General features: G+C 51.0%; 1 protein-coding gene across 2 annotated transcripts in view; it reads left to right on the top strand.

The window, feature by feature from the left end:
* EIPR1 (EARP complex and GARP complex interacting protein 1) overlaps nucleotides 1-25,501 on the top strand; it is an 88,461-nt gene that overhangs the window by 47,894 nt on the left and 15,066 nt on the right. For both annotated transcript variants that reach the window (XM_082671779.1, XM_082671778.1), the window contains 2 exons: nucleotides 4,647-4,803; nucleotides 19,564-19,663. In XM_082671779.1, coding sequence (XP_082527905.1) covers nucleotides 4,647-4,803; nucleotides 19,564-19,663 — 257 coding nt within the window. The remainder of the gene's footprint in view (nucleotides 1-4,646; nucleotides 4,804-19,563; nucleotides 19,664-25,501) is intronic.

The following is a 25,501-nucleotide window of genomic DNA, read 5'->3' as shown; positions in this document are numbered from 1 at the left end:
GCAGGTAGGGCTCCCCCGTCGCTGGGCTGATGGCCGTCTGCGCTTGCCCGCCAGGGCCCACGGGCTTTCTGCAGAGGCCAGAGGCGGATTAAACAGGGTCCTGGCGCTCCACGCCCTGGTCCTTAAAGTCGGCGCATGTCTCTGCCGCCCTTTGATGGGGTGGGAGGGCACTTTCTGAGGCTTCCACCCCCTGACCGCACAGGCCTCAGGGCAGTGGGTGTTCTACCCACTGCCATGTCAGGCCCATGGAAATGACATATGTCTGGGTGGGTCTTCAGGCCCATTGGGTCTGCTGTGACCTGTCTTTGTCCATTTATTGCCTGGCCCCCAAATGTCCCCAGTCTAATGGGGACATGGGATGCTTTGGGTTCAGTGGACCTTGAACTGCCAGGGTGTGGCCCTGTGCCTGGTGTGTGATCACCAAGTAAGCAGCGCGAGGTCCCTGGGTGAAGACTTGGGGAATCGTCTCAGTACACACCTGCCCTGGTGCTGCGGGGTTCTGACTGCTGGGCATCTGGCCTTATTTCTGACAGGGGGTCCCGTGTCTGAAACTGGCTCAGACCAGGCCTGGGTCAAGGAGCACGACTTTCAGTGGGGTTATGCCCCTCAACCTCCTGTTTGCTCACTCTTGTTTCCTTCTACAGTTGTGTGGACTCCTGCCTGCGTGTGCGGGCAGCCAGGGCTGGGTCGGAGGGCCATCTGTTTCGCTCCTTGCAGCACCGTCTCCTGTTGTCTATCGGCCAGTTGGCCTTCCTTGGCTGGTAACCTGGCCTGTTGGTCATTAGGCTAATTGCTGGCCCCTGGCTTCTGGCAGTTACATACATACCATCACCAGGCCATTGTTGCTTTGGGGCCAGGTTTAAGTGCTGGAATCAGAGAGCGGCCACAAAGCCCGTTGCCAACAGGCCACGCGTTGTGACAGCCTCTCTTGAGAGTGGAATTGCTGGTCACCTGGTGTGTGGGTGTCCAACCGCCAAAGTGTTTGAACTATTTTACGCTCTTTCCAACAGTCCTCTGAGGGATCTGGTTGCTCCACATCTTTGCCAATACTTGGTGGTGGTGATCATTTTTACATTAAATTTTAGCCGTTCTGGCAGGTATGTAGTGTATCTCATTTTGGTTTTGTTTTGCATTTCTCCAGTTACTGTTGATGTTGAGCATCTTTTCTGGTGCTTGTTGACCGTTCATATGTTTTCTTTTGTGAAATGTCTGATTCAATCTTCTGCCCACTTTTAAAAACTGGGTTATTTGTCTTATCATTAAGTTGTAGGAGTTCTTTATATATTCTGGATACAAGCCCTTTATCTGGATACAGACATATGTATTCTGAATATTTTCTCCAAGTTTTTCTTCATTTTTAAAGCAGTGTCTTTCCAAGAGCAGCAGTTTTTGATTTTGATGAAGTCCAATGTCTTTTGGTGAATAGAAGTCCCTAATTATAACGTAGTCTGTTATCGGTCTTTTCCTTTGTGATTAGTGGCTTTTCTGCCCTGATTAAGAAATCTTTGCTTATTGAAGAGTTATGAGGATATTCTACTATATCGTCTAGAAAAGATCTGTATGATTTTGTCTTTCTCATTTTGAACTTCAGTCTGTCTGGAGGTAGTTTTTGGGTGTGTTGTGAGGTAGAATGCAGCTCGTTTTTTTCATGTGGATATATTGATAGAATTGATCCAGCATCATGTATTGAAAAGACCATCCTTTGTCCACTCCAGTAAATGGCGTTTGGTTGTAAATCAGGTGACCATCTGTGTAAGGTCTCTTTCTGGATTCCATTTTCTTTCTCTGGGCTATTGATCTATCTGTGTCTCAGCAGTAAATTAATATCAGGTTGTAAACCATCCAGTTTTGTTCTTCTGCATGACTGTCTTGGCCATCTGGGCGGTTCACGTTTCCATGTAAGTTTTAGGACTTCAGAATCAGGTTGTTGATTTCTACCAAAAAAAGGAAAAAAAAAAGCCATCTAGAGCTTTGGGGTTCAGGGGCTCTGTACAGTGGTGAAGCTTCCCATCCGTGAACATGGTATGCCCCTCCGTTTACTGAGGCCATCTAGAGCTTTGGGGTTCAGGGGCTCTGTACAGTGGTGAAGCTTCCCATCCGTGAACATGGTATGCCCCTCCGTTTACTGAGGCCTTTGCCTTCTCTCAGCAGTAGTCTTCATTTGGCACCTCTTTAGTTTGAGATATTATTGGATATTTCATTTTTTAATTCTATTGTTAATAGTTTTTCAAATTTTGTCTTTAAAATTTTTGTTGTTAATCTATAGATACCAATCGAATTTTATATATCACCCTTGTGTCTAGCAATTTTGCTAAATTCCCTGTTTTATTTCTAATGTCTATAAGTGTAAATTCTCTTAAGTTTTCTATACATATAATCATTAGCAAGTAACAGTATTTTTATTTTTATTTTTTTAATAGTGTTTATTTATTTATTTTTGCTTGTTGACAGTTTGCTTTATTTATTTATTTATGGCTGTGTTGTGTCTTCGTTTCTGTGCGAGGGCTTTCTCCAGTTGTGGCAAGCAGGGGCCACTCCTCATCGCGGTGCACGGGCCTCTCACTATCGCGGCCTCTCTTGTTGTGGAGCACAGGCTCCAGACGCGCAGGCTCAGTAATTGTGGCTCATGGGCCCAGTTGCTCTGCGGCATGTGGGATCTTCCCAGACCAGGGCTCGAACCTGTGTCCCCTGCATTGGCAGGCGGATTCTCAACCACTGCGCCACCAGGGAAGCCCCAGTATTTTTGTTCTTTTCATGTTCTCATATCTTTATTTTTTTCCTTGCCATACCGAAGTAGTTGGGACCTCTGGTGTAACGTTAGCTACAGGTGGTAGCACAAAGCATTCTCATCTCATTCCTCTTCTCAAGAGGAAAGTATTTAACTGTTCACCCCCTGGCAGTTATGTTTGCTGGGTGAGCAGGCAGCTACAGGAGGAGTTACTTTCCTGACACATGCACAGAATTCTCAGAAGAAGGAGCCGTTCAGTGGCAAATCCGCCACTAGTTGCTCCTCCCGCGCACTAGTTTCCCGCACACTAGTTGCTTCCCGCACACTAGTTGCTTCCTGCACAGTAGCTATTTTTGCTGTGTCATCTTCTGTCATGTTGTGCACTGCAGCCACAGTTCGTTCTCATGTTATCAGTCCCATCACTTTTCAGATTAGAAATTTCTTTTTCTGTCATTTAGGGAGATTAGTATAATCTGTGCCTCTGCTGGGTGAATGTTTCGGGCATTTGCTTATTCTTTTCAGCTTATTAAAGTGGCCAACTCTCTCTTTAGTTAGTTCTCCTGTTTCAGGAGTTCCACTGCCAATCCCATGGGCTCTACAGCAAGACTGTGGAACTGAAAATCTCAGCAAAGAAATCAATTTCTCTTGTAGGCAGAAGCTGTCGTGAACTACTTTTTCATGGTTAAAGGTGGATGTGTTAACATTAAATTTATACGTAATATACATGATTCTTTTTCCTTTAAGCTGCAATTCCATACTCTCTCAGACCCAATGAAGTATGTGGACTGAGCACTGAGATTGGGATCAGAAAGCCTTGGTTGAAACCCTGATCCTTCTACTGACGATTTGATCATGGGTAATAACGGTATTATGATAATAGTACCTGGGGGGCCAGGCATTTTGCCTGTTGTCTTCACTGCTGTATGTCTTGCTTCATTAGTTGGTGTTTAGATTGGAGGACCATGTATCTAATAAGTGGGCCGTTTTTAAATGTACTCTAAGGTCCTTTGTTTTCTTATTTCTTGGGGTATTCTTTCTTTTTCTACAATTCTTTCATATTCTTCACATGTTACCAATTGACGATTTAATGCTGAAGCCTGTTCATTGTTTTATTATCATTTATTAAAGACCATTTTTTAAAGGGGAAGGTGTTTATCACATATGCCATTTAGAACTAAATGGAAAGCAAATTTTGAAAGGGTTTACATTTAGGAATTTATGATTCGGTTTTTAACCACATAATGTTAAATCTGTTTCTTTTTGTTTTGTCTTTTCGTCTTATTTTGTGTCTTACTGAAAAATTGTTTTTTTTTAAAAAAAGAAAAGTTGTTTAGAGGGCAGAGACCTAGAGCCAGACAGGTTCCTGAAAAGAGGTGACCCGCGTGTCTTGTCTGTGCTCAGTGCCCCTGTCCACTAAGTGGCTGTGCGTCACCATCGGGCGCCGGACTGCTCTCCACCAGGGCTTAGCCTGTGGCATCCGGCCCGCACTCATCCCCTCAGTGGACGGGGGCCTGCGCCACCACTGACACCATTTAGCACGTACGTGTGAATGCAGTGTGTGCAGGGCTCTCAGCCCCTGTGCAAGGTGCTCTCACAGAGCTTTCAGGGAAAATCCATTTAATGCCTCTCTTAGACCCCAGCTGCACCCGTGGTGATTATATCTTTAGCTGCGCCCCACCTTCATTTCACTCGCTTTTTTGAAGAGCTGTTGAGGAAGAACAGGAGGAAATCGATTTTGAGGAAATTAAATTTTCTTCTAAAGCAGGATGATGTGTTGGAACAGGGCAGGGGAGCAGGGTCTGGAGCCGCCCGCCTGGTCGGCGTTTCGAGGGCAGGGGTGCGGGCCCGGGGCTGCGTGTGTGGGCGCCGTCCGCAGGGCAGGCGGCCACGCTCTGCTCACGTCTCCCTTGTCCCTCAGCTGCAGATGGCAAAGTCGTGACGTGTGCCGCGGTGTGGAGGATGCCAGCGGAGCTGGAGCCCGGCGGCCACGAGTCCCCGGAGGATGCAGCGAGCCCTGCACATGCCCTGGAGTTGCTCTGTCACCTGGGCCCTGTGGCCCACGGCAGCACTGCCTGGTAGGTTCCACCCCTGCGTGCCCAGGCAGGCTTGGAGGCAGGCCCCCACCACAGAGGCCTCTGCATAAATTGCTTGCTTCCGCTCTCTCTTTAGTGCCAGTTGTTTCCCAGATGAGAGAAATCTACGGACACCCTGCTGCACACGTACTGAGAAAAGCTGCGTCCAGATCCTTTTCTTCTAAAGTCAGTCTTGCTGGGTACCTGCCGGGAGGATGGCAGTCAGGTGCCGTCCAGCACTTAAGCACTGCATTGCTTTTAACCTCATAGATACACCTTCACTCAGCAATCCTGTGCATAAATTAACTTATTTGTTACCTTGGGTTGAAGGCTTATGATGTCTTCTTCTGTGGACCAAGTGTGGACGCCCCGTGTGCAGGCCGTGCTGTGCCCACAGCCCTCTGAGGCTTCATCCTGCATTTATTTCCCCAAGTGTCCTGTGCAGTCTCAGGACGGAGGGACGCCACCAGCATCCCTCAGGGCTCCCAGGCCCCTGGCTGCCCGCGTGCTGCGATGGCCGGATTGCTGTGCCCCCTGCAGTAACGCACAGATACTCCTCACGACGCTCATGGCTCACGTGTCGAGTTGCCGAAGCCTTGGCAAACTCAGGGGGCCGTGCTTTCTAGAAGGGACCGTGGGAACGTACCCTTGTTATGGGTGTTGACGGTTACAACAGTAATTGTTTTGCTTAATACGGTCACACTCCCACGTGTGCGTACGTGTGCGTGCGTGTGCTTGTGCGTGCATGTGCGTGTGTGTGCAGGTACATGAGAAAGAGCCTCCGTGTAGTCACTTCTTAGTCACCCCTACCGATTAAACAAATTTAATCCAGCAGGTATTTATTAAGCACCTGCTGCACACGCCTGCCAGGCTCCAGGGGCCCAGGGTGACGGGTCAGGGGACCTGGCCTCGAGGAGTCACGATCTCTCGGGGAGGCGGTGGTGTAAACATCTAACCGAGACCCAGGGCAGGTGGGGACCACGCTGGAGTCGTTCTGAACTGTGTGCCGTGGGCCCCCCGAGGAGAGAGTCCCTAATTTTTACTAGAGGAATTGATGACGGAGTCTCTGAGGAGGTGACGTTTGGAGCTGGGGCTTATACTGGTCCCCACGGTCAGCTGCGTTTGGAGGAGGGGAGGGCGGGGGGAGCAGAGCTGGGGGCCTGCGTGGCCAGGGCCCTGGGGGGCCTCCGTCTGTCGGTCTGTGTGTGGAGGTGGTTAGCAGGTGCCAGGTCGGGCTTGTTGCTTTTTCCCAGGAGGTCGGCCATCTGCACAGAAGGGGTTGTCCTGCCCCCTTGTTTGCCCCCCCTGCGCTGCAAACCACACAGCTGTTCGGAGCCCACGTCTCAGGTGGCAGCCCTGCTTCCCCAGCAAACATTTGCACGTGTGTGTGTGAGTGCGAGAGTGTGTGCACATACGTGTGTGCATGTGTGCATGCACGTGTGTCTGTTCCAGGAGCTACCTTGGCACTGGGGAATGGGTGAGTGAGACAGTGCAGACCCGCAGTCATTTCGGGCGAAGCCGGCATATACAGGCGGCGTACGTGCCTTTGGCGAGTGCAGAGAGGGGTGAGCGCCGGGAAGGGACCTGCCCCTGTGGACGAGGGGATGAGGGAACGAGGGGCTAAGGGAGGGGCCGTCGTCCGCTCCCCGCTCCCCGCTCCCCACCTGGACCCAAATGCTCCATCAGAGCTGCCGTCGTGGGGGAGCAGGCCGTGCCCGCCCATGGGCGTCATTGGGAGGTGGATGTAGTGCGCCTGCACTCTCACCTGTGAAGGGAGCATGCTAGGCGACGAGTGTCGGTGTTTAGACCCGTCCTCCTCGGAGTCTCCTCGGAATGCCGTTACTCCCGATTTGCTGCTCTTGTTCAAAGTGCTTGAAGTCTTTTTTGTCATCCATTGCATCGCTCTGTGTCTTTGACCTTTTCACCTGTGGCTGCAGGTGCGGTTGTAGCAACAGCTCAGAGAGACCCTGCGTGGCCGCCCGTCTCCCCCAGCAGGGACCATGCACCACTGCCATCGAGGCAGCCCACAGCCCCACGCAGGTTCATGTGTTCCGCACCCCCGCCTGTGTGTGCGCTGAGTTCCCTGCATGTCATCACGCGTGTCAGTCTGTGTAGTCACCACCACGGTTGGGGCACAGAACCAGGATCTCTCGGGCCGCCTTGTTGCGGCCACCGCCGCCCCCCCACGCCCCGCCCTTCATCCCTGGCCACTGCGAGCCCGCGCCACCCGGTGCGCCGTCACCGGGAGAGCATTCTGCACGTGGAGTCACGCCATGTGCATCTGATGGCGGCTTTTGCTCATCGTGCCTCCTTCCTTCTTACTCTGAGTAGGACTCCGGGTGGGGTGGACACAGTTCGTGTAAGTGTTCCCCTGTGGAGCATCTGGGTCCCCGGCTTCGGGCTGTTGTGTGTAGAGAGCCTCTGAACAGTACCCTGCGCACCTGGGTCTCCACTCTCCTGGCCAGGTACCTGGGGGCAGCCGCTGGGCCGTGCGGCGCAGTGTTTAGTTTGGTGGAAACGACTGTGCTCTGCTCCAGAGGGGTCGTGCCAGCCGTGTGTGCGGGTCCAGTCTCGGCATCCTCCTCAGCATGTGGGGTTGTCGTGCACGTTCTCTTAAGTATCCTCGGTGGTGTCAAAGTTTCATTATTAGGTAGGGAATATGAGTTTTGGAAATTTAAGTCTGGTGGATCCGTGGAGGTGAAGGACCCTGTGGTCAGACATGAGGCAGTCGGTGTTCTGTGTTCACTTGCTTGCTTTCCTTTAGGCTTGTTATTTGTGCTGAGAGCAGTTCCAGGAGAGGGGCTCCCAGATGCTCTGACCATCGGCTACTGCTGGCCAGAAGGGAGTGTCCAGGAACGCCACACAGTCCCAGTGCCCTGGAGTCGTGGCTGCGCTGACAGGCAGAGGCGTGGGGCTCCTGTCCTCAGGGCCCCTCAGCCTCTCCTGTTCTGGAGCGGCGGGGCATGGGGTAGACGGCTCCCACGTCTGCATCGCCGCAAGCAGGGTCAGCTAGTGCACGGTGGGTCTCTTGTGCTCACCTTCCCCGAGGTGGCCGTAGGGTCACTGGAAAGTCACCTGTTTCTGTAGATCAGGTCTCCATTCCTGAAAAGGAGGTGAGACATTTCTCGTTGTGCTGATGGCAGGGTCTCTGGAATGTGGTACTTTGCGTGGCTGTAAATAAGGCAGTGAAGGGGCTGGTGTAACGTACCCGCCAGACCCTTCCAGGCCTGACTCCCCGGTTTCGCCCTGTGGGGACACAGGTCCCGACTTGACCCAGAGGGGCCGCCCCGTGACCTGCAGCACTCAGCTCCTCTGGGCTGAGTGTCCCCTCCTCAGAGAGGCCCTTCCTAACCATTTTCTCCGAAATGATCACTGCTCCAGCCCCACTCACGCCTTTCTGTCATTTTACCCAGTCCTATCTCGTCATAGCAGTCACCACCTCCTGACCCTCCTCTCTGCGCGTACTCCTGCGTCTTTCTCTGTAGCCTGAGCTTCCTCTGGGCAGGGGCCTGTCAGGATGCAGGCTGCGTCCTGTCGCCTGCATCAGCACCAAGGACAGTGCCTGGCACACGGAGCGCTCCGCCGGGTGCTGAGTGCAAAAGGGAGCGAATTGGGGCCGCAGAAACGATGCCGAGTCGTGACTGTGACCCTGTAAAGTGGGGACCGCTGTAGGTAAGTTAACTGTAGGCCAGAGAGAGGAGGAGATTGCGTCCAGGGTCCCTCGCTCCTCGGGGGAGTGACTGGGCCTCCCAGCTGGGCAGTCTGGCTGCAGGAGCGCACCTGCAGAACGCGGATTGGGAACCACCTGTGGCCGTCATTCTGTGGTTTGTAAGTGGTGTCAGGCGCTGGGAGTATAGATGCATCTTCATCAGAATAAGTTTGGGGGGTGTTCACGCATATTCCTGCTGGTCCTTTCTGGATGATCAGTGTAAACGAATTCTGCTCTCGAGGGGACCCCCTCATTTTGCCGATAACTAGAGTCATCATCTTTTCTGGCATGCTTCTCCTCTCCCTCCTGGTTCGCTCCTGCAGTCAGCGTGGTGATTGTGGAAGAAACGGTGGGCCTGGCGTCCGTGGCCCTGGGCTCTGCCTGCAGATCTGTAGCTAATTCACGGCATCCCTTTGGCGAGTAGGTCAGTTTGGGCCTCATTCCCTCGTGTGTAGAATGGGTTGAATTCAGGAGTCTCTGATGTTCTTGCCAGCTCTAAATTCACTGGATGCAGTGAGCTCTCTTTCACACCTGCTCAGTGCCGCGTGCCTTTCCCTGAATCTAGTCATAACTCATGACCCTCTTTCCACTCTGCCTGTCACACTGAGGTGAGGGGCACTGGCTGCTCTGCTGCTCAACAGACACACGGCCGTGACCACGCCTCTCACGTGAGGTCCTCCTGGGTGAAGTCAGTGCAGCTGGTGGCGGGCTGCCTGCAGGGCTTGGACTGAGCCATGAGGATGCTTTTACCGAACTGTGGCCTTTTCACCACTTTCAGGGCATCTCATCCCGTCATACTCCAGGTTATGTATATTAGCTGCCTTAAATCCTTTTGGAAGGATATGGGATGTAGATAAGTAAAATTAATAAAATTTTACCTTGTTATGTTAAAGACACTGAGGTGAGAGTTCGTCCTAGTGTCACACGTGTAGTTGACACTCTTTCCCTTTTCGGGGGTAGGTGAGGAAGGGCTGCTGACAGCTCCCCCTTTGTGTGCTGTGTGCTCGTTCTTCTCTGGAGTTAGGGGTCTCCCAGGGTCAGTGCTGACACTGACGGGGGATGCGTTTTATCAGCATGTGCGGTGTCTACATGGGCACTGAGCTGGGCACGTGGGGGGCTGCAGACCCACCGAACTCTCTAGGGCCTCCTGGCATTACACTCCTGTCTCCTGTGTACACCGGCGTCTTTTGGAGCCCCGATGAAGGCGAGGTGTTTGGGGACGTGGCAGGTAAGAGCAGGAAGGAGGTGACAGTTCTCTGGCTCTGGCTCCCTATGAGGTAGGGGCTGTGTCACCGTCGAGATTGGCCCAAGGGCTGATTAGCCACCACGGGGTGATTTTGTGGCTCTCCGTCTCCTTCTGACGGTGAAGAGGCTCCAGCTGCTGAGGAGTTACGCGCCTTGGTTGTGGGTTAGTGCGTCCTGCTGGAGAGTGGAAGCAGAGTCAAGATAATGGAAACACGCACCACTTCCCAAGTGGCACGTCGGGAGCAGTCATACAGATTGCAGTGTTCCACGGACGGTGAGAGTCTCCTTAAGGGAGAACCCACTAAAATCGGAAACCAGCAGCTTTGGGGGATGGAAGCGAAATTAGTGGCGGTCAGCGGCAGCCCCTGCTCACACACCCTGCCCCCCCCAGATTGTGGAGGGGCCGCGACGGGCTGGGTTAGCCTCACTGCGGGGGACGTGCCGGGTCTTTCTCTGATGTACTTGCAGATGCCCGTGACACTTGCACAGTGACCGCTGACCTCTGCTTTCTGGGGAGAAGATACCTCTGCAGTGCAGATGGAGGTAAATATCACACTGGAATGCCAGGCCGGCTGAGAGGGTCAGGAATTCCTGGGAAGCGGGTGTGCATGTTACTGTTCTTATTAGAAGAAGGAAAAAGGGCCGTAAGCTTTGGTGTTGAGCTTAGAGAGGAAAGAGAAGAAAAGAAACTTGTGCAGGTCTCCAAATACTTGAGGTGGTTTGGCCAGAAGAAAGGATTTGGCCTCCTCTCTGATTTTGTGTTTCTTCTTTTCACTTCAGTGTATAGAACAGTGTAAGTTGACTTGGGTGAATGTTACAAAGAGTAAATTCAAAGTTATCCTTAATATCTTTTCAAAGTTGTCTCTGAGGATACATAAAAAAAGATGTTTGAAATTTTCAGAGATCCTACGGTATGATTCTGCTGCCAGTGATGGTGGAAACGTCTCTGTGATTATGACAGTGTCATCACAGAAGAGTTATCAGATTTTTATAAGGTCCAGGTTTGTGCTTTCTGGTTTCGTCCAACCTAGATGTACTTAGGTGTAAGGTTTTTAAACTGGAGCCCTGAAGTTGCTTCCCTGGTTACTGGCTCACTGCTAAAGTGGTCCGCTAGCTTCAAGAGAAGCCTGGAATGAGGCCTCGCATCCCTTATGTTGTGGGAAAAGAACAGTCTGTGGTTTTACAGGACAATATAAAGATGTCTTCCTCTTTCACTTCGGCTAAAGTCTCATTTGTCAAATGGGGATGGTCGTCAGAGCCACCCTGGCGCCTTGTGAGCGTCATTGAAGCTAAGTATTAGGAAGCGGGTGATGAGGAAAAAATAGTAAAATGCACTGTACAGATACAGCTTATCTAGGAAGAGTCAGAATACGAAAATCTGAATGTACGGTGCAGAGTGTACATAATTATTTATATTACAGGAGAAACTCATATTCTTTCTGAGATCGTAGTTCAAGTTTCCATTAAATACTAGGGTTCAAAGTGTGTTTCAGTTGGTTCTCTCATGAACCCAAAGGGGCTTTCCCAGAACATGCTGGGCAGACATATACCATTGTATCCAGTGGGATAGTTTAGGAGAATGTATTTTTTGAAGTTCTGTTTGTGATTATTTAAACTTGAGGTTTAAATAATTAAAAACTGTAAACCCGAAGGACCACTAACTCTGCCTGGAGAATTTTAAACTGTAGTCGATTTTTCTTCTGCTGTTTGAGAAACGGGGTGTGGGAGGAGGGGCAGAGCAGGGACAGCCAGGGCTGCTGCTTGGGGTTCGGGAGGTGTTTCACGTCAAAATGTGTCATGGCTCCGAGCCAACCCTGAACTTGCTGGTGAGACCCAGGAGCAGAAGGCTTGAGCTTCCTGGACGTGCCGCTAAGCCACACGGCGCCCACCCTGCCCTGCACTTGCCCTCTTCTCCCTGCCTTGGGTGGAGTCTGCAGTGAGCGGCCGCAGTGGGCCTGTGTGAACTTGGACTTCAGGGCTGGTACGAGTCAGCCGTTCCAGGGTTGAGGGCCCTGCACTGCCCCCTGGCTCTGCCCCTCAGCCCTCTTTGGGGCAGAAGGACAGGACAGGAGCCTCGCCCCAGGAGGGCCAGTGCAGCTGTGTGCATCCGCCCTGCGTTGTGACAGGCTCTGGGCCTCGGACGTGTCCCGCCCAGGGAGGCTTCTGAGGAGTGCAGGTCTTTTTGCCCACACACTGTCCGTGGCTGGATTCTTAGTGGGAGGGCGTGTTTCTGTTGAGCCATGCACATGGCTGATGTAAGTGTGTGTGTGCAGGTGAGCAGTGTCAGAAGAAACACAGACTTTGGATAACTAAGTCACCCAGTGCCCAAAGTTCCACAGTCGTGTGTTGTCAGAAAGGGGTACCCGGCAGTGCATAAGCATGATTCTTTCACTACAAGTATCCGTGTGTCTCGGCCACAGGAAACCTTGCATCCACGGACTCAATCACAGCGGGCTTCCTGACTTAATGGTGTAACTCTTAAAGTGACCTTTTTTTTTAATCCTTGTAGCATTTATGAAAAGCTATCTTGTGTTCTGCTGTGATTTTTTTGACTTTTGAGCAGGAAGAAATTAACCAGATTGCCACATCTGTGTATTTTAAGACAGAGATGTACAAACTGGGGAAATGATGTTTTACATTCTTTTTGTAAAGGGTTTTCAAAATTTGGTAACCACTGATAGAATCACCAATGACTTAATAGATTCGCTTCTGCCTTGGGGTTTTCCCTTTTTCAGTAAAGTAGTGACTGTGGGTTTCGGAATGCCCCGGGAACTAGCGGTCTTGGCCCAGCCCCTCGTGTGCTGGCTCTTTGGTTTCCGCAGCACATGCAGCCGTCTCCTGCCTGTCGTGTCGGGGTGGTTTCTGTCCTCCTGGCAGTTATGCTGCCCTGACGGCCCCACTTCCCACCCGAAGAGGCTGCAGGGAATAGGTGGGATATGTCAGTTACGTGAATTAAAATTAATTTTATATTGAGGTTGTTTTCAGAGTTTCTCAGTGTCCTTTGAGTGTCCTCACCCCAGGTGCCAAAATCCAGAGTGTGAATCATTCATTGTGGAGTCACTTATCTGAAGAAGAGAAGTGTGTGTTTTGTTTGATCAGCATGAAACCTGCCAGATGAGAACCATTGTTCCTGCCATTAGGTCCTTGTTAACTGCCTCAGAGAAGTTTAGATTTGTTTTTAATTTGGGTTTATTTGCAGAAATGGCCCATTTCTTGTGTTTTTCTCTCAGTGATTACGAAGGGATATAGAGTACGTATATTAGGTGTATGCCACTTTGTTCAGGACTTGTTAATATAATTTTATGTCCACTCACATTCACGGGTAGAGTGTGATGAAGCAGAAACGTGGATGATTTTTATGAACAAAGAAATAAACTTAGTTTGGAGTAGCAAGTATGGCAGAAATTCTGGGTTATTTTCTTATGTTTCTAGCACTAGTTTCATGGTGATGAGCCGTGACGCAGTAGAATTTCCTTTTTGTTTTTGCGCTTTGCATACTCCACTGTTCCAAGCACTCGTGGTCGTAGGGGTTGCTCCCTGTAAACTCACCACACTTACTTTCGGACGTGTCGCCCTGGGTAGACAATAAATAGCAGCTTTGCTCAGCAGTTAGGTCCCATGTGATACATGGCGTCTCATTTGGCGACAGTGCTATGTGCACCTTGGGGACCCTCTTCCTTAGGAGGGATCCCGATCCCGTGGCTGTGTTGACTGTCCTGGGTTGATCCCACCCGGAGGAGAACACACAGAATTGGTTTGTTGCAGCTTCCATGGGAGCAGAACTTATAGGACAAAAGGCAAATATGTGAAAGGAGTGAGGTGAGAGAAACTAAGAGCTGGGAAGCCAGGGTGAGGCTGACAAGGCGGGAGGCGAGGGTCTGGGCGCATCTGGCTGGTGGTAATCGTGCGGGACTGTCCACGTCAGGGACTGTCCACCGATCGGGACCCACCATCACCCTGCTCGGTGGCCTGGAAAGTGCACTTAGTTCTCTGGGTTGGTCCTCAGTCCTGCTCATGCTTGATGCATCTTTCAGTCACCCCCCCTTAGTGTACGTGTGGGGTTTTGTCTGTTTCTTCTTAGCATTCCTAATAGTGAGCTGCCCAAACTCACCCCTAACATTGGGGTTGGCAGACGCATGTCCCGATCAGAGCCTCCACCAGACGTGCCGGGTGCTGGGCCCCTTCTCGTGTTTTTAGAGCACCTCTCCGGGCTCTGTGGTGGGAGCTGATGGTGCGGCAGCAGTGAGACTCTGGAGCGTGTCCCATACCTGGAAACGGTGTGTTTACCTCTCCTTCCATGCTCCCCCCGAATCCTCACACCTGGTTTAGACGGATCCCAGGAGAGAAAATCCATGGGCCTTCTCACCATCCCGGGATGGTTGGTGGCTTTCTGCTTAATCTAGTCTTTTTCAAGGGCAGTTAACAAACTGTTAGTGACATAACTCATATAAGTTTTCTGAAGTACCTCTTTCTTCCTCTCCTTTTCTACTTTGGGCATCTCTGGTCATCCAAGTAAATACGGCAAGGTTAACTCCTGTAGCAGGGAAAAGGCAGACGTGCACCCTTTCCTTTCAACTGCACGTGAGTCAGAGATTACCCACTTAAATCCCCTCAGAAGTAAATGGCCGATGTTCAGAGGCACGCCTTAATTCCTGGAGACCCTTCCGTGTGGCTCTGCCTTCCTCAGGACACAGGGGCCGAGCATGAATGGCCCAGCTCAGGGGCAGATGTTGCATTAGTTCCCAAAAGGCCTTAACTCCAGCTTGCCCAGTGCTCTTGTGTGTGTGTGTGTGTGTGTGTGTGTGTGTGTCTGTGTTTGTGCCTGCATGTGTGTGCATGTGTTGTGCGTGCACATGTCCGTGACTCAGAACGAGTGAGACGAGCTTTGGAACAGACTTGGGCATCTTTCTCACTCATCCCCCCCTTCCCCTTTGTCCGCTTATTTTGAAGCTTGGATCCGAGTCCCGGCTCTGGGGTTTACCTGGTCTCTGCCTCACTGCAGCCAGGGCTCCGTGGGGAGCAGCTCGGGTGCCTGGAGCACAGCTGCCCGGGGGCTGGAGGGGGGCTGACACTTGCCTGGCAGTGCAGGGACCTACGCCGTCCCTGAGGGGAGCCAAAGTTCGGGCTAAGATGCTGAGAGACGAAGAGAATGAGGATATGGGGAAGGCTTCCCATTTCGCGTATTAACCTTAACACAGTGCCAAGCAGAAGCCCTTGGTGCAGGGCCTGGGCACTGGGCTCTTGAGCCTAGTCACTGGTTCCTGGGTCGGTAACTCCAGACCCTGGAAGGTTCTCAGAGCCCGAGGGGGGATCAGGATGCCTGGCTCACTTTTGGATAAAGACCACCAGAGGAAAGCCTGGGTGCTGCAGAGAGTGGGGTTGGTGATTCAGGACCCCAGCTGCTGGGAGTGAAGAGCAGACAGTGAAACACCATTAAGTTTGGGCACCTTTCAGAGCAGGTGAAGAGCGGAGTTTCTGAACACTCTCGCTCGAGGATTTTTTTCCCTTAAAATAAATCTCCATGGAATTATTTTTGGTGCATGTAAGGGTGATAATTTTAATGTTCAAGGCAAATTTCAAAGTAAGCTTTATGGTTTTTTGAAGGGAAGCTGTTACATTTGGGGTGGACAGTCTTTGTTGTGGAAGGCTGTTGGCATATTAGGGGACATCCAGCAGCCCTGGCCCTCCCAGTCATCATGAAAACCCAAAAGTGCCCCCCCCCAAATACCCCCGGAGGGCAGTGCGGTCGTCAATTTAAGAGGCTCAGCTCTAACTGCATCTGATAATATATATCTAGGACTTATCCAACACCTGCTGTGTGCAGGCACTGTTCTAAATATCACCCTGATCTTCACCAACCAGTACTGTTGACTGCTTTTACACTCCTGTTACCCCCACTGGACAGATGAGGAAATCAAAGCACTGAGAGATTACGGCACCCAGAGCTGGGACTCCAGCTCCAGCAGGCTCGCCTCAGACTCCGAGCTGCCCCGCTGCCCCTCACTGTTCTGGGTCATCTACCTTAGATGCCGTCTGTGTTTTCAGTTGTGCGTATGTTTTGTCTGAGTGTGTTTAGTCTTTCAAAGTCCTTAATTCTGAAAAGTGAGATGTTTCTTTGGGTTAACAAGTCATCACTTTACCTTTCTGGAAGGTTCTTCCTGTGGACACGCTTGGGGGTTGCTGCATGGAACCACTTCTCAGATGCGTTTGCGTGTGTCTTGGTAAAGATGCGTGTGTCACGGGGACCAAGGCACCATAAGGAAACAGTGATTATCTGCTTTGTTTTTCCCAAGTGTGTCAACACAGTAAGTCAGTATGATTAGCTGCTTTAACTCGAGGTGGCAGGCAGTGTTCCTTCGTCTCTTTGCCTAATGGTGATATTGAAGCTAAGGAGCTTAAAAACAATGAGCTCTCAGGCCTGGTCGTGACCTATGGTTCTGGAGTCAGCCCTTGGCTGGAGGCTCAGCCCTGCCTTTCACAGCCACTGCATTTGGGGCAGGCCACTCAGCCTCCCAAGTCTGTCCCCTCGTCTGTGAGTTGAGGAAGGGAAGGGGACTCCCCTCGTGGGCTGTGGTGCAGCGGACGGAGAGGAGAGCGCCGGCACCCTGCCCCGGGAGCTGCCCATCGTGCTGCTGGAACCCTAGCCCCGGGACCCAGGGCCCTCTGGGCAGACAGCGCCCTTTCTCCCCACACGTCCTCCGGGAAGTTCTGCTGGAAGGAAGGCCTGCAGTAAGACTTCAGCTTTCCGGCGGGGCTGGGATGGTGTGGGTCAGACAAGGGCTGTGCCCAGACACTTCTGTCTCATCGAGGTCCTTCTCCACATCCGGACCGAGCGCCGATGGGGCCGCGTCTGCTGGGGCCCAGATTAATAGCTCGGAGTGATTGCTCAAAGGGAAGGGCTCTGGCTTGCCTCTGGTAATTTTGTTCATGTGTATTATAAGCCTTTACAATTTTTACTTTATAATAAATGCAACAAATCTTTACTTAAGATTTCTCATCACTTGGAGTTGAAACAACAAGTCCATTTTGAGCCTTATTCAGAGAATTTTAGTTCCAGGAGCACCTAGAGTTTTCTATTATTATCAGGTGCTTTCAAAAATTAGGCGGGTCTATGGCCGGGACCTTAAGAACCTTCTCCCTCTTGCCAGGTACCTCCAGAAGTCATGGAGAGGTTTTGTTGCTCGGTGTGTGTGCATGTGTGCGTGTGTGTGTGTGTGTGCGCGTGTGTGTGTGTGTGCGCGCGTGTGTTTTCAAAGCATACTTCTGATGAAACGTCCTCTGTAACTAAAAGCGAACTGCTGATGTGCGCATGGTGGTAGCTCCTGACCTTCAGACTGGTAACGGCTGGAGTGATGCCACCGTAATGCCCTGTTGGAACCATCTTTTAAAGTCATCGTGATGCTTAGTCTGCTTATAGGTCTTTGAAGAGAGAAGTAATAGGTAGATGGTCTCAAAGATTTTCCCTTTTGCCTTTTTTGATATACATTTCCCAAGGAGAAGTTTTGACTTGCGTGTCAGCCTTAAGATGTTCTAAGTTACTAGTGGAAAACGTACACCTACTTAAACTGCCCAAGGATTACTTTGCTGAAATTCTTAATTCTCATTTTATGAAAGAAAAAACTATTTTTATGACGATTCCAGTTCCTCAGGCCTGGTACCTGAGGCCAGCTAAACTCTGACGTTTTAGACTTTTATGGAGCACGTGGCCTTGTGGCTGTGGGATGGCCCCCTCCCCTGGGGTGGGGCTGTCTTCTCCCGAGTCAGACGTCTTTATTGCTGGGCAGAGCTTGGGAAGAGGTGTGCAAGCTGGGCCTTCTCAGCTGTCACCTGCCCATCTACTGGGACAGGGCCGTGGGTGACCCTCTACCAGAACAGGGCCGTGGGTGACCCTCTACCAGGACAGGGCCATGGGTGACCCTCTACCAGGACAGGGCCGTGGGTGACCCTCTACCAGGACAGGGCCGTGGGTGACCCTCTACCAGGACAGGGCCGTGGGTGACCTTCTACCAGGACAGGGCCGTGAGTGACCTTCTACCAGGACAGGGCCGTGTGTGGCCCTGTACCAGGACAGGGCCGTGGGTGACCCTGTACCAGGACAGGGCCGTGGGTGGCCCTGTACCAGGACAGGGCCGTGGGTGACCCTGTACCAGGACAGGGCCGTGGGTGACCCTGTACCAGGACAGGGCCGTGGGTGACCCTCTACCAGAACAGGGCCGTGAGTGACCTTCTACCAGGACAGGGCCGTGGGTGGCCTTTTTCTTCCCTCTCTCACTGTTGTGCATTTTTCCTTGGTGTTCATTGTCAGTTGTCTGAACTCTACATAAGTGTCCCCATGAAAACAGGCTACCAAGAGAAGTTCAGTCAACTTGCTGCAAAGATGTGTCTTCAAAATTAGAATTGCCATTATCTTAACCAAACAGGAGACACAGATTTCAGTACCAGATTTCTTGGTGTCTCTTCCAGCTATGGTGTTTCTTGTTTACTAGATATTGTGCGTTTTTCTTTGTTATTATTAGAAAAGATACAGTAAGCTCTTCAATACAGGAGTGATGTACTGTGAGAGCTTTGTGTGTGTTTTTAAACTATAAATGAGAAAGAAATTGTAGTTTTGAAATACATTATTATTGTGATAAAAGTAATAATAGCTCATTGACAGTCTTGAAGATGGTATTAGGGAGGGGCGCCCAGTCAATCAGTATTGTATTCTGTGTGAAAGGGAAATTGTGAGGGTCTCTATCGATGTCTTCAATACTCACGTGTTGGAGGACGTGAAATGAAATTCTCCTCTTTATAAGCACTTAAGAATTTCATCAGGGAAGGCAGAAATTCACGCTTGTGATCAAACTGAAAAATTTTTGATCTCTTCATGGTTTTATCACAGAGATGATGTGATTTTTGTCTTTTGTTATTCAAATATGTATCAGTTAAGAAGGTTTTGGCTGCAGGTAACAGGACACTGTGGCTCACATAGGCTGAAACAGAAGGCTGTTATCTGACATCTCAGGCCTCGTGGGTACTTGAGGGCTGTGACCTCCCCACCTCCCGCCCCACACTGCTCTCAGCTCTGCCCTCCCAGGTGGTGGCAGCGAAAGACGTGGGCATCCTCTCCAAAATCACACTGTCCACCTGTGCCTCTTCAGACCCAGTGCCCCCTTGTGTCTCTGTGGCCAGAATTGGTCAGCTCTCCATGCCTCGGGCTCTGGGAGAACCTGTCAGCAGTGTCTCAGCTCCAGCTGCCATGGCGAAACACCACAGCTGGGGGCTTACACGACAGAAATGTTGATTTCTCACAATTCTGGGGGCCAGAGGTCTGAGATCATGGTGCAGGTGAGGGCTCTGTTCCTGATTTGCAGACTGCCGCTTTCCCACTGTGTGTTCACATGGCAGCAAGAGAGAGACAGAGATATAGAAACAAGACAGAGATATATATAGAGAGAGACAGAGAAATAGACAGGGAGAGACAGAGACATACATATATAGAGAGACAGAGCTCAGGAAACTCTGGTGTCAATCTGTACTGGGCACTAATCCCATCATGGGGCCCCACCCTCCTGACCTCATTGAACCCTAGTCACTTCCCAGATCACCCCCCCCCCCCCAACACCAGATGACTTTGGGAAAGGATACAGACATTCAGGCCACAGCAGAGTGGTAGCCTGGTACTGCACCATGTCATTGCAGAGCTGTTGACAACACTGCTGGTGACAAAGGGCCGGGCAGAGGCTTTGCTGAGGGCCATGTGTAAGAGCTCTTGGCCTCAAGGTGGGACTCTCACACATCATGTAATGCTTGACCCCCTCCTTCCTCAGTGTCGCGTGGGAGCCCGCGGGAGACGGGAAGAGAGTCATCTCGTTGGCTGACAACCACATCCTGCTGTGGGATTTGCAGGAAAGCTCCAGCCAGGCTGTGGTAAGTAACAGGAATTACACAGTTTTGGTTTTTTGTATTTTTTTAATTTGACCTTTCAACCAAATTCAGAATACACTTCTTGATCATATATGTTTAGAATTTTGACATTGTGAAATAATTAATGAGCAGACTGAATCATCAGTCAAAGAATTGAGTGATTGTCTCTTTCAGGCAAAAGCTGTTTGGGATTCAGGCCTCAGGGCCATGTACAAATAGGGCACAGAACCCTGGACGTTGACAAAACTCCCCCCTTTGGCCATAATTTGTCCAAAAGAGTTAGCAGGATATCCGAAATTATAGTCTTCTGTTTCAAGTATAAGTCTTTTTAATGAATGGATTTTCAATGTGTATTTGGTTAAAATCACCTTTCAGGTAGGAGCAGTCATGTAGGCAAATTTCCTGGTTGTGAAAATAATGGTTGACCGTGACCCAGTGACCTTTCAGCCTGCCCTCCTTTCATTCACGTATGTGCACGGTCCTGAGGGTGTAGCCGTCAAGCACGTCAGCCATCTGTCCACGGGGGCGCTGGAGCCCTTGCCTGCACACAGGCTGTCTCTCCATCCCATTCCCACCCGTCCTGTCACCCTCAGATCCTGCCACCGAGGCCGAGAGTAGCTGTCTCCGCAAGTTCCCAACCAGAAGGTTACGTCTCTCTCAACAGGCCTGTTCGTTCCCAGACCTGTTTAATATTTAGCAGCAACCTTCTTGGGAACCAGTTTGGCTTTCAAATATTCATCACTTTGAATGCTTTGTCCTTCATAGAGTAAATGCTCTGCCAATTGGTATATCTTCATATATGATCCCTTAAAGTTTCCTCTTATAAAATGTGTTTTTTACATGCATTCATAATTTCATTGCATTTGCATGTCAAAGCGACAACTTTAGAGAGAAAACCAAGACATCTGAAATGAAAGCTTCTAATGCCACCCACTCAGTTGGGCCTGGGGCCCAACTGCCACGGGTTCATGAACGGCGTCTCTTGGACAGGTTTCTTCAGTGAGCTTGCATCTCACCTTATCTACTTGTTCCCGGGATGCGTGGTCAGCACTTTCCCCTCATGGTGCCCACAGTGTTCATAAAGCCTGTCTTCACCCTCTGGGTGAAGAGATGCGTGAGTGATGATTTATCACTGTCGATACATGACCCAGAAGGCAGACCCTTCACAGTATGGGGTGTCCTGTGTGAGTCTTAAAGCTGCATTGTCAGAAGGGTGTCTCCCAGGCTTCAATGTGAACTTAAGAGTATAATACTTCAGGAAAGAAATCACTATTTTTATTAAAATTAAAAAAAAAAAAGACACATCTCTGTATCATGGAGTAGAACACAAATTTCACCCAGACTTTCAAGCTCGAGCAGGGAACTCGAAGGAAACTGGCTGCCTCCAATTGTCCTTGGGGCCCCCACAGGTCTGGACAGACACTTGCACAGTCCCCCACCTTCCAGGGGGACTTGTGAGGCTGTCTGGGCCGGAGTCCAGGGGCCCCTCCCGTCCCCTAACTCCAGCCTACCTCTCGGTGGGGTGTTCCTCCAGACTGCACTTGAGGACAGAAAGGGACAGTGCTTTCCTATGAAAGTGCCGGGGCTCGAGGCAGGCTCGGGGCTGGGAGCCTGGGCCTGGTCCAGAGGATGCTCGGGGGCTGGCTGAGCGGCTGCCGCCCCGCCCAGCAGGAGGCACCAAGGGGAGCCGGTGGCGTTAGGATTCAGTGGCTCCCAGGGCCCCGACTTTGTGGGCCCCATCCTGTCATCAAAGCGTGAACACCTCTTCAGACCCTCAGTCATCTCAAAATGATTTTATGGTGGGGTGATTAATCTGTAACTTATTTTCTGCAGAGACCAATTTTGTTTTCTCTCCCCCTTTTTTATCTGCTGTCAGCAGTTCTGTCGATACCACTTTGCGACCCTCGGCTGGAGTATTTAATACTGAAACCTTCCTATTGATTTCGACCGTCTTCATACCTGGCTCCTCTATTTTTTTTTTATTGTTTGAGGATATTGCCGTCTGCGGTGAATCTAATCTTATGCTCACTGCATCATTACCTTTGCAATTAAATTGGAGGCTCTCTGCCATTTATAATCGTTAGTGGAGCCCAGGGGAGGGCTGGGGCGGAGGTTCCATGGGGTCCTGGACCCCGATGAGGGCCAAGGCAGAGCCTCCCTGTTTGGGTCTGTGCGCGTGCACCTCTGGGTTCTAGTTCCTTTCACTGGCTGTGGAAAGAAGCAGCTTCTCCTGAGGTGCAGGGACGGCAGAGCGGGAGGAAGGGGGCCCGGTGTCACCCACTCAAGGTGCAGGCCTGGGGGCATTTGCCCACAGGAGCACTTCTTTGAAGGGAGAGAACGGGCTTCAAGGACACAGTGTATTTTCAGAAATTTCTAGTCCAGGGTTTACAGCGTACCAGAGGAGGCCTGAGCACAGGCAGATGCGGGAGCAGGTGGTGACCGGAGAATCATTCCATGCAGCCATGCCCGCTGAGCCCGGAGCACAGAATGTGCTTGCTGTCTGGGGACAGAGCACTGGGTGCAGGCTGAGCCCCTTGGGACCAGGGCAGAGGCGGGTTGGGCCTGGTGGTGCGGCCCGGGCTCCCCACTCCCTCACCCGTGGCCCTACCTTCCCCGGCTTCCTGGGCTCCGAGTGTGGCCACAGAGAGGAGGGAGGCTTGCTCAGCGGGCCCCCGGTCGGACCCTGCGGTGCGGTCCTGGCAGGCTGGGTGCCCTCAGCACAGCCAAGGCCGCATGGCCCGGCCTGGGGGCTCGTCTCTGCCTCCGCCCTGATGGTCGCGGGACACGCCCATCCTCCGGACGCCCCAGGACCAGGGCCTCACTCCCGCCCCCCAGACAGCAGGGGTCTGGACAGCAGCCCTAGATGAGGGTGCGTTTCTGTCACTCAAGCCCCTGGTCCCGTTGGGGAAGCAGATCCTGGTGTCGCCTCCCTTCTTATTTGCAGGGCTAAGGTTTTTCTTTTTTCAACAGACTTTTATCTTTTAGAGCAGTTTTAGGTTCACAGCAAATTTGAGGGAAAAGTGCAGGGATTCCCCATCCCTCCCTACACAGTCCCCGGCAGACAGGGCAGTTACTACAGTGACGAGCCCACACTGACCTGTGGCCGCGCGTCTGCGGATTTGGACATGTGTGCTGACACGTATCCACCATTACAGATTCATACTTGGTGTCTTCACTGCCCTAAAAATCCTCTGCTCCACTAGCCCTCCCTCCCTCTAAGCCTGTGGCAACCACTGATCTTTTTACTGCGCCTGCAGTTCTGCCTCTTGCGAGTGTCCTAGAGCTGGGCTCGTACAGGGTGTAGCTTTTACAGGCCAGCTTCTTTCTCTAGTCACTGCAGGTAAGGTTCCTCCGTGGCTTTTCATGGCCTGACAGTTCGTGTGCTTTTAGCGCCGAGAGATATTCCATTGTCTGCAAGCTTCTTCATTTTGATAAAGTTCAGTGCATGAGGTTTACAGCTTGTGCCTCGGTGTCAGGTCTGAGGACTCTGTGAACAGCCTCGGACCTTGAAGTTTTTCTCCTGTGTTTTCCCTGCGGGTTTGCAGTTTGCACTTTACATTTCAGCCACGGTCCATCATGAATCGGTGTTGGTAGACAATGCCTGTACCCTCTCTGGGGGCTCAGGTGAGGACAGAGTCTCGGGGCCTTCGCTGTCCTGGGTGGGGTGTCTGTCTGGAGCAGAGCAGTTGTCGAGAAGTTTCCTGTCTCTCGGGGCTGCCCTTCCTGGCCCCTGGGCTGCAGGGAGCAGCGTTCCTGGAGCTTTGGGGGTCTGTCCCCAGGGGTGTTTCTGGGTTGGGGCCCATGTGGGAGAGAAAACACAGACCCTCGACACTGTGTGTTCCTCGTGCCCCAGGGCCCTCCCTGGTCAGCCTGTTCCCCACCTGTGTTTGTTCTGTGTATAACATCCCGGGGTTTTGCTGCACTTGGTGGGAGCTGTAAAGAAAAGTCTATCTGCCCCACCCTCCCAGCCGCAGGCGTCCCTGAAGGGAAGTTGAAGGTCACAGCCCTCCTCTGGGCCCCTCACTTCCCTCCCTGCAATACCTGTGATGCCTGAGGGCATGACAGCTCTTGCCTCTAATGAGAGGAAAGTCCTGCCGCCCCAGGTGCCTCAGGGGCATCGCTGGCTGGGGGCAGATGAGGGGCTGTGGGGGCTCCCTGGACCCGCTGTGCAGGCGTAGCCAGGACTCACTGAGGGGGCAACAGCCTGCCCTTGCTCACTCATTTTAAAGTAGCTCCTTTAAAGAGAGGCACAGACCTCGGATCCTGTAATCTGACCCCTCGCTTCACAGGTGAGAAGAGTGAGGCCCAGGAAGCAAGGGACTTTCTGAAGGTGGCCTGGGTGACAGATGTGGGTCTGCAGTTCAGGCCCGCTCTGCCCCGTCGTCCCACAGAGACATGTACTGAGGGCCTCTCGTGCACGTGCGCCCAGCCGACCCTCCTGCAGAGCTTGCGCTTGGAAGCTGCGTGTCTTGGATGGGCAGCCGCATTTTGTCCTGTGAACGTGGATTAGATTTTGGGAAACAGTCAAAAGTTATTTGGAGCAAAATCTAGTAAATAAGATAGTTAAGCAAGCTTTATAATGTAAAGCTAGTTAGTGGAAACCATGTTCAAACTCTCTGAAAACTGGTTTTCTTTCTTCCTTTTTTTTTCATTTTCATTGGAGTAGAGTTGATTTACAATGCTGTGTTAGTTACAGGTGCACAGCAACGTGAATCAGCCTTGCATATATCTACTCTTTGCAAAATATTTTTAGATTCTCCTCCCATATAGGCCATTACAGAGTATTAAGTAGAGTTCCCTGTGCTGCACAGTAGGTACTTATTAGTTATCTTTTTTTTTATTGGGGTATAGTTGCTTTACAATGTTGTGTTCCTTTCTGCTGTACAGCGAAGTGAATCAGCTATGTGTATACATATGTCCCCGCCCTCTTGAATCTCCCTCCCCTCCCATCCCGCCCATGTAGGTCATCACAGAGCACCGAGCTGAGCTCCCTGTGCTATACAGCAGGTTCCCACTAGCTATCTGTTTTACACATGGTAGTATATATATGTCAATCCTAATCTTCCAATTTGTACCACCCTCCCCTTCCCCACTCCGTGTCCACATGTCTGTTTTCTACGTCTGTGTCTCTATTCCTGCCCTGTAGATAGGTTCATCTGTACCATTTTTCTAGATTCCACATACATGCATTAATAGATGATATTAGTTTTTCTCTTTCTGACTTACTTCACTCTGTACGACAGCTTCTAGGTCCATCCACATCTCTACAGATGACCCAATTTCATTCCTTTTTATGGTTGAGTAATATTCCATTGTATATATGTACCACATCTTCTTTATCCATTCATCCATTGATGGACACTTAGGTTGTTTCTGCACTTAGGTTGTTTCCGTGTCTTGGCTATTGTAAATAGTGCTGCAATGAACATTGGGGTACATGTGTCTTTTTGAATTATGGTTTTCTCAGGGTATATGCCCAGTAGTGGGATTGCTGGGTCGTATGGTAGTTCTATTCTTAGTTTCCTTTTTTTTTTCTTAGTTTTTTAAGGAGCCTCCATACTGTTCTCCATAGTGGCTGTATCAATTTACATTCCCACTGACAGTGCAAGAGGGTTCACTTTCTCCACACCCTCTCCAGTATTTACTGTTTGTATATTTTTTGATGATGGCCATTCTGACTGGTGTGAGGTGATACCTCATTGTAGTTCTGATTTGCATTTCTCTAATGATTAGTGATGTTGAGCATCTCTTGATGTGCCTCTTGGCTATCTGTACGTCTTCTTTGGAGAAATGTCTATTTAGGTTTTCTGCCCATTTTTGGATTGGGTTGTTTGTTTTTTT

This window comes from Grampus griseus, assembly GCF_964374135.1.
Source record: "Grampus griseus genome assembly, chromosome: 15".
Lineage (NCBI taxonomy): Eukaryota > Metazoa > Chordata > Mammalia > Artiodactyla > Delphinidae > Grampus > Grampus griseus.
The sequence above is the reverse complement of the archived record's forward strand: the minus strand, read 5'-3'. Positions and strand labels throughout refer to the sequence as shown.